Source organism: Alligator mississippiensis, chromosome 10 (genome assembly GCF_030867095.1).
Source record: "Alligator mississippiensis isolate rAllMis1 chromosome 10, rAllMis1, whole genome shotgun sequence".
Lineage (NCBI taxonomy): Eukaryota > Metazoa > Chordata > Crocodylia > Alligatoridae > Alligator > Alligator mississippiensis.
Window position 1 is genome coordinate 17,837,110 of NC_081833.1, and position 8,824 is coordinate 17,845,933.

The window sequence follows — 8,824 nt, forward strand, 5'->3', positions numbered from 1 at the left end:
TGGAAGGGACCTCAAAAGCTCAGAATCCAACCCCCTTGCTCTGGGTACAAATACTGCTGAGATCAAATGATCCCAGTAAGGTGTCTGTCCAGTCTCTTCTTGAAGACATCCAAGGTTGGGGACTGCACCACCTGCTTGGGAAGTCTGTCCCAGATTCTGGGCACCCTTACCATAAAGCAGTTCTTCCTTACATCCAACCTGAAACTATAACAGTTTATGACCACTGCTGCTGGTCCCCGCTAGGGCACCCTAGTGAACCGTTTCTCCCAGCTCCCGACATTCACCCTTTACATACTTGCAGCCAGCCACCAAATCCCCACTCAGTGTTCTCTTCCCCAAGCTCAACAGTCTCAGATCCTATAGTCTTGTTTTTGAATTTATTACAAATTTACATACAAAAAACTAGAACTTGTGGTTCCAAAATGATACCTTTTATTAGACCAACTGGAAAATGGCAAGAAAATTGTCCTTTTCTGCAAGCTTTCGGGATCAAAGTCCCTTTGTCAGGCTCTGGGAAAAGTGTAGATGGTGTAAGATGGTAAAAAGTCCCCATAGGTAGGAAATAAACTTCGTTTTTGCACAGAGGGAGCTAAAGATGGACGTCTGTCCCTCTGGGTCTATGAGAATGTCTTTGTGAGCTGTGTTGAGTAGCTCTTTGATGTGTTGATCAGGTAGAATTCCTTCCCTGAAGGTGTCAGATGGGAAGCAAAACACTTCCTTGTTCTGCAATGAAGTTTAAAATCCAAAAGCAGCTAGAATTCAGCATCTTCCATGTTTCAGGGGTGTACTTTGTACTTATTACAAACTTAGACATTCTTGCATTGTGAGTATTTCATTTTGGTGGAACTGGCTCCTAAAACCTCTCTTCGTTCCCTGAATCCATCCGTGGGCCAACAAATAGCAGTGCAAATGACTGGTGACTGGCAGATCCTGAGACACAGCATCCCCCTTAAACAGCCAATGATGAGTGCAGACTGCGGATTTGGCTCTACCTATCTTATGCGCATATTCTTAAGCTTGTATAGACTGACATGTCAACACACGTATTAAGCAGTAGCATGAGAAGTTAGAATACAGTATCTTGGTCAAGAGCACCAGCAGTGAGCTAGGCAAAGTATAGGTTATTGCTTTCAGGAAAGCAATACAGGTTTCCCCTCGATTTATGCGGTATGTGTTCCCAGAGAATGGCACATAAATCAAATTTGCATAAAGTGAACTCACTTTACAATGTAACAAATAGGGATAGGTTCCCATGGCAGTGAGGGAAGGAGGGAGGGAGCAAGGCTGGGACTGGGGAAGGGGTGGGGGGGGGGGAGTGCCACTCCTAGGGCTGCACAAGGCAGCAAAGCAGAGGGAACAGTGCAGCACTTACCCCAGTCCCGGCTGCAGTGGCCCTGGGAGTGGCTGGCACTAGCGGCCTGCAGCCGCTGGGCTGCACCGTGCTCTGCCTCTTCCCCCATGCCTGGGCTCCACCTGTCCCCACTCACCTCTGCTCCTGGGCTGTGCCATGCCCTGTTGCAGGCAGCTGGTGTTGGCTGCTCCAGGACAGGCTGGGGTGAGTGTGGGCAAGCAGAGCCCCGGGTCGCGCAGGGTGCAGCAGTCACCCCAGTCCCTGCTGCAGCAGCCCCGGGAGCAGCCAACACCAGCTACCTGTAGCCACTGGGCTGCACGGTGCCCCGAAACCCCTGGGGCTCAGCCTGTCCCCACTCACCCCAGCTCCTGCTGCAGCAGTCCCGGGAGCAGCTGACACCAACTGCCTGCACCAGGGCATGGTGTGACCCAGGAGCAGAGGTGAGGGCAGGTGGAGCCCAGGCGGAGCACGGTGCAGCCCAGAGGCTACAGGCAGATTGCGCTGGCCACTCCTGGGGCCACTGCAGCCAGGGCTAGCGTGAATGGGGCCACGGCCCTTTCCCCGCCCCCTCACAGACTTACCTGCTTGGGGGGGCAGCATCTATGCTGACTGCATAAGAGTGAATTTACCTTGCATATAATGAATTATGGGTCTAAATGTGCTCATCACATAAGAGTGAATTCACATATAAAAGAACTCACATAAAAGAAAAAAAAAAAAAAAAAGAGGGAAACTGTAATAGCAGAGATAACTGCTTCAGTTTCATCTTTGATGAGAGGATCTTAATTACGTATAGCTAGTTGGAATCAAGCTTCCCTCTAAGGTGCACATGGCTGGACACGCACAAACTTTTTTAGGCCATGCACCCACCAGGATAGGAGTTGGGCTGTGGCGTGGGACACAGAAGGTAAGCTCCTCCCCGAGGCAACGTGGAGGCAGGGCAGGGGCCTGGCGCAGTCTCCGCCAGCTCCAGGGAATTGCTCCATTCTCCTGCTTCACCTCAGGGAGAGAAGGCACGTGGCCAGAGCGTGGAGCAGTTCCCCGGAGCTGGCACCAGCCTTCAGCCCCAGCCCCGCCCCACCTCACCTCAGGGAGGAGCGGCTGCCTGCCCTGAGTGAGGCTCCACCGGCTCCGGGGAACTGCTCCACTCCCTGGCCCCAATGCCATGTGCCCCGTCGCTCCCCAAGGGGACGTGGGAGAGCAAAGCAGTGTCCCGCAGCCGATGGAACCCGCACCAGGCCGCAGTCCCCAGCCCCCCATTGAGGAGTGAGGAGCTTACCTTTGGTAAGTGTCCCACACCGCACTGAAGCGGCACGCTCATGGACCACTATTCCTTAGAGGGAACATTGGTTGGAATCCTATTAAAATGACAGTTAAGTGCATATGGCAAGGCAGAAATGTATAACCACTTGTTGCTGGCTTTCACCATTATCCAAGAGGCCTTTACTAAGGTCCAGAAGTATGGCTCAAGCTGGAGGCCCCAAAAGCCTGTTTCTGAGTGAGCACAAAGCGAGCCTTTGCAAAAGGTGACAACGTGGTCAGCAAAGGAAAGAAAGTAAGTAGGTGTAACCAGCTAAATTGGATCAAATTAAAACAGACCAAAAAAGTGTATTTGGATTATCTATGTTAAGGCATTAACATAGAAAATCCAAATACACTTCAGAATAACTTTAGTTTAAAAAAAAAAAAAAAAAAGTTAGTAGTAGTGCTTGATGTAACCATAGTGGATATACTGTTGCTATAATATACATGTGTGTGTTAAATTTTCTTGGATAAGCTGCAGAAACAAAGCAGCCCGGTCAGTGAAGACCATAAACCAGAATGGCAGCAAAGTGAAAAGGCACAATGGTGAGAGAGGTATGCAGGCGAGAGGAGATAAGAAATCAACCCTTCCAGAACTGTGACTTCTGCAGGGACATAAATCCCAACTAACTGACATTTTTCCCATTCATAAGAGTTTGAATGGAACCAAAATATATGAATAAAACCAGTCAGAAAAAGTTTACAAGAATATTAGAACAGCCCATCTAGAAATAGAAGGTATAGATGGGACAGAAACTTGGAGAACTCTGCAAATTCAGGAAACCCTGCTGCCACTCTGCACGTCATCTCTCCCTTAAGTTTCCTCAACTAGTGTAGGTGAGAATCTACATTCTGCTGCTGTGAGTAGGTAGACAGGCACTGAAATAAGTGTGTATTTTTGGGCTTTTGGGGTATGGCAACTTTTTTAGTTATTTTTTAAAGAGAGATTCAGACTAGAACTTTCTTTTGCCCTTTTTCCTACCTGGGTGGTGATAATTAAGGGAATTATAATTGTACCTTAATAATTACCAGTTAGAGACAGAGTTAAGGGAATTGCAGCTGTACTTTAATCCCATGTCTAAGGTTGCAAAAGAGATCCAGATCACAGGTTGTAGTCTTGTCTGGAGAGGCTGAAGTCGCAAGATTTTGCCATCAACAGGGTCTGGGGTCTATGTAGCCAACTTTAGGCTTTGCCAAGAATACGTCTAGAGTCAAAACTTTAAACAAAGACCCCAGCCTGATCTGAGAGACCAAGATATGTCACAGCCCACACAGGGGTCAGCCAGAGAATGGCAGTAAGAGACACAGTTTGGGAAGATGTGTTGAAAGGATATTGCTGGATTTTTGGTTGTAGCCATGTTGGTCTAAGGACATAGGATGGCAAGGTTCTTAAAGTACATGTGGTATCTTGTATTAGACAAAAAAAGTAGTTGGAAAAAAAAGTTCTTGCATGCAATAAACCCATTTGCAACCTGACTTGCCCCACATCCCATGGCAGAATATCCTCCACAGGCACCTGTGTTCCTCCTATTCTTCAAGTTTCTGAGCTCCTGAGAGAGCTTTCTAAACACCCTGCAATCTCATGGGCAGTCCACCATCTACTACAAATTCCTTATTCAAAAGAACCATGCACTTCCACATACATGAGAGAGTGTTTATTTAACTACTGTCAGAATTGTGTAATTCGTTCAGAACCAAACTACTACAACATACCCATGCATTCACATCTCTCACACACACACCCCCCCCCCCATCTCTGTTAACACTGGATACTTGCAAGCTATTTTGTACAAAGGAGGTAGTTCATCAGTGGCACACTAGAGCTTGCAAATTTAAACAGTAAATGGGGATGATTAAGTTACAATAAGCTTACAAACAATAAAGAATAAAGTGGTAGTGGCTTTTTCAGGTGTAAAAAAAGTCACAAGTGCTGCAATGACATCCACAGACCTAATTACTTAGTGAGCTGACCTGATTGGAAGAAGACAAGGAGTGGTAAGAAGTACCACGACACTGACAGCTCCTTAGGATTTTTTATATTCAATTCTTTCTACTTTCACCTCATCCCCAGCTAGTTGATATACATAAGTCACAATTGTGGATGCCTGGATGTCCATCAGGACAAATGAAGGAATGATGTTCCTGCAGGGGGACAACAAGTGTTTTGGTTAGTGTATTTGACATTTAGAAGCTGCTTCTCAAAAATCTAACAGTCGTGCTGCTAAATTGTGATGGAGTATAAAAATTCCCCAAACAAATCTGGCTTAATCCATCTTTCTCCAAATAAGTAGTAAGAGATATTTAAGCACATTTGAAAAGACAGCACCCAACTTCATCCTAGGAGGGATGAAGCAGTCATCCCAGATAATCCTCACAAATCAAACTACCACATACATATTGCTCTGTCGGTGCAGTGAAGTCAGGATAGCACGAACTCACAGAAATCTGATCTCCAAGATCTGCTCCAGTTATGGACTTTATCACAAATGGAAATATCAGAAGAACCCATGCACAGCTGCCACTGTTATACCCCACAGAGGTTAAGAGGGCTTCCATTTAATATTTTCTAGCATCTTAAAGAAGTCAAAAAAGGAAGTCACACTGATGCTATTTTCAGCATTTCTGAATAGTCAAACCTGCCTTGGGAAGTTGTGTCAGTGAGGTAACTTTACTATTTCTAAAGAAGTGAAGGTCTGTTTCCTTTCGTGAAAATTTACAGCAAACAAGGAAGATACCCAAATAATGTAGCAAACGATACACTAAACTGGGTGTTCAGTTACACCGTACTTGTTACTGTATATAAAACAAGAACCTGACACAGAAAAGATTGCTGAACTTATTAACTCACATCTCCAAGGCATTGTAGGCTCCCGTGGCTGACCCTGGGTTTACGTAGAACTTGTTCTCATATTCAAAGGCCTCAAATTTGTGTGTATGCCCCGATATCAGGATGTCCACATCCAGTTGTCTTTGTAGCAGTGCAAGGCTACCCATGTCACCCCAGGGGATAACTTGATGGCCATGGATCAACCCAATTTTAAACTGCCCCACAGTTACAACTTTCTGGTCTGGGTAATTCAGGTTCTAAACAGAGAAACAAGTTCCAGGTTAGATGGAAGTACATGGAAATAGGATGCTTCGGTGACAAAGGTACTTTCCAGGTATTCATACCCAACCAAAGCATGCCCTCGTGACTGCAGTCAGCCTTCAGCACAGACACTACTAGCAGCTGGCTTTATATCCAGGGTAGAATCAGCTCAAAATCCCATTCTTGTGCACCGCCTTAGAAGCTAATGGAATTAAACCATCTTCGGACATTACCATTTTTCTACAATGTCCCAAGATGCTATTAACTGTGGCACTGCAATAGTCGCATTTAATTTCTACAATGACATCATTACAGATAATAAACATAAAAGAAGCTTTTACAGTCCAATAACTAACATGGAAAGGCAGAGCCAAATATGCACCAAACAAAGCAAGCTGCACTAGAAAAAAAAAAAATTCAACAAGTCAAGGAAGGACATTACCTTTACTGAGCATGAGGAGAGAAGGAGAGATTTTTGGAAGTCATTTAACTGATCATATTGTTATACCTGTACTATACTACTGCACAGTATGCTGCCATTATTTCCCCTCTGAATCGCCTAATGCTAGTGACTATTGCTGCCTTCATGCGAATCGACAGAGGGATTACCCTCCAGGGAAACGCTCAGAGAAAGTGTTAGAGAACAACCATTACCTCATCAAAGTCCCCTCGAACTACGTGAACATCCGCAGTCAGAGTTTTGAGGTAGTCATAGCTCTCCTTAGTGCAAAGGTTTCCAGTGCAGAGGATGTGCTGGATCCTTCCTGGAACCAGCAGCTTTTTGAATTTGGCTGGGAGGCTGCTGCATCGATGTGGGATGTGAAGATCTCCTAGTACCAGCACCAACTTATTACATGTCAGGGACACAGGGGAGTGGGGAGGGGGAAAAAAAAAAAAAAAAATAGCACAACATTAACCAAAACTGCATTTACAATTATGTGAGTCACAGCTCTTGCAAAGCTTTTCCACTTAGTACTAGTACCCACTGGGGAGAAAATCCTGGAGGCACTAAAAGCGGTTTCCCTCTATTCATGATGCCCATTTAAACAGGTTCCACAAAAACATAAGCCACTGGTAAGAGTTCACATTACTGAAACACAAAACGCCAGGCCATTGTACAAAATATTATGAGACACCAAGAAGTTCTGCAGTTGTAGCTCCAGGCTCTGCACAAGGTTCACCGACGCTCTGCTGCGCGGGCAATCGAGAGCCAAGCACGGACCGTGATCCCAGTCATGTACGTGTACATGATTATACTGAAGAAGCCCACGATTAAAGCCATAAAAATGAATATTATAGATCGATCTAATTTTGGAAGATCTCCAGTCTTTATGAAATATTACCAGTCTTCCCCCACTGTCAATAACAGAGCAAGTCTACTTTATCCTGAACATTCGCTGACCTGGCAGGCTCCCTGTATGCGAGCACGCTTCCCTTCAAATCCTGTGCACACTGCACAGCCACAGACCTGAAGAACTGCTCTGAAAGATGACGGTTTCGGTGACGCGCTGCTTATTCAGTGCTCAGTTTCAAAGCAGAAGACATTTAAGGTCTGGTGAAGTTTTGCTATTTGCCCGTTTAGACATGACTTTATTCCTAGGTTTTCTGCTTCGTCAGCCAGCTCCGTGACTTTGTTTAAGCTGAAGCATGAAGCTGTGACCATCACGTACTGTGTGTGATAAATGCCAGGGGCCCACGGGCACCGCAAGGCTTAAGGACGGCCCAGGACAACCTAACAGGTCTTTTCCATTATCGGTGTCTAGGAGCAGGGCGGGCAGAAGTCAGACGTATTGCCCACCGGGCGACGGTCGAGTTCTTGCGGTGCACCAAAACCTGTTTTGTGGCCAGATGAAGACTAACTCAACGTTAACTGGGCATTTTCATTTGCAAGCGCGTTTATCCGTACCACCACCGCCTCCCGAGGGGCCGAGACGCCCCATACACCACAGGTGCGCGCCCTGCTCTACTCTACGCAGGGGCCTTTCCCAGTCTCGGCCAGGCACAAGGCCAGCCGCCGCACGCAGTCCCTCCCAACGCCCCGCTTCCAGCCCCCAGGCTCGAGCACAAGGGGGCAAAGGACGCAGCGACACGGAGATTCGTGTTCGGGGAACAACAAAGCAAGACGGCTGCAGCGACGCGCTGCCCGCCGCCACAGCAGGGCCTCGCACCAAGGGGGAACCCCAGCGCCGCCCTTCCAAGCGGGGCCCGATCGCTGCTGGGGCCGAGGCTCCCGCCCCGACCCCGGCACCCGGCCTGGGGCCCGCACGGCTCGGGGCCCGGGCGCTGGGGAGTGGGGCAAGGCCATCCCCGCCCCGAGCGTTGTCACAGCAACGGCCTCGTGACGTCACCGCCCGCACCACCACCCCCCTTCTCACCATGCCTCCCCCGCAAGCACCACCCGGAAGCGCCCGCGCAGCCAATCGCTCCGCAGAGCCGAACGCACGTGGGCCCTGGAAGGCGGAAGGACGGTCAGAAATAGGGGGCACGAGCTCCTGCACATGCGCAGTGGCGGGGGGAAGCCGGCGCCCTGCTCCTGGCATCCGTGGGCAGACGAGCCGTTCCCGCAGAGCGTGCCCGGGGCGGGGGAGGCGCAGGCGCAGGCGGGGGCGCGGGATCTGCGCTGGGGTCGCGGTTGTTTGCCGTGAGCCTAGAAGTTGGAAAACGCGAGCCTTTCCCAACCAAATGCGTGAATTTCGTTTTATGCTTTAGCTGGAGGTGACTACTAAGTCAGAGTTGTCCAGGTTTCGCTTCACTTTATGGAAGGAGTATTTGAGTTATGACTATTGATTTGTTTTATGCTCCAGGTTGTTCGATACATTTATATATTAAAAAAACCCCCAAAAACAAAAACACAAGCCCTGCCCGTGACAAGTGCAGTAGCTCTGTGCAATGTCACCCACAGCCCCTGCCTGCCCGCAACCCCCTGCTCAGGCTCAGGCCTGTGACCCCTGGGACGGGAGAGTCTTTCCAGGGAAACACCCGTGGGCTCAGCTCAGCCCCCCCGGCACCCTCGCGCGGGGCTGGGAACCCATGAGCTTCTCCCTGGCCCCAGGCACGGGCGTACGGGGCGCCTGGCTTCCCGG

At 48.6% G+C, this 8,824-nt stretch overlaps 1 protein-coding gene across 2 annotated transcripts; it reads right to left on the minus strand.

Moving 5' to 3' along the window:
* Positions 1-4,293: 4,293 nt before the first annotated feature.
* LOC106738019 (vacuolar protein sorting-associated protein 29) lies at positions 4,294-8,341 on the minus strand. 2 transcript variants are annotated; one of them, XM_019499138.2, is made up of 4 exons: positions 8,117-8,341; positions 6,396-6,587; positions 5,502-5,737; positions 4,294-4,795 (listed from the first exon to the last, which is right to left on the minus strand). In XM_019499138.2, the coding sequence occupies exons 1-4, from the start codon at positions 8,279-8,281 to the stop codon at positions 4,678-4,680; spliced, it is 711 nt and encodes a 236-aa protein (XP_019354683.2). In that variant the 5' UTR covers positions 8,282-8,341; the 3' UTR covers positions 4,294-4,677. The 2 variants fall into 2 exon arrangements, with proteins under 2 accessions (XP_019354683.2, XP_019354684.2); XM_019499139.2 differs by lacking the exon at positions 5,502-5,737.
* Positions 8,342-8,824: the final 483 nt, after the last annotated feature.

Coding starts and splice junctions, on each gene's coding strand:
- LOC106738019 (XM_019499138.2), bottom strand. CDS start 8,281: ATGCCAGGAGCAGGGCGCCGGCTTCCCCCCGCCACTGCGCATGTGCAG. Junction 5,738..6,395: donor TTCGAGGGGACTTTGATGAG/GTAATGGTTGTT, acceptor TTCTCTGTTTAG/AACCTGAATTACCCAGACCA. Junction 4,796..5,501: donor GCCTACAATGCCTTGGAGAT/GTGAGTTAATAA, acceptor GTCCCCCTGCAG/GAACATCATTCCTTCATTTG.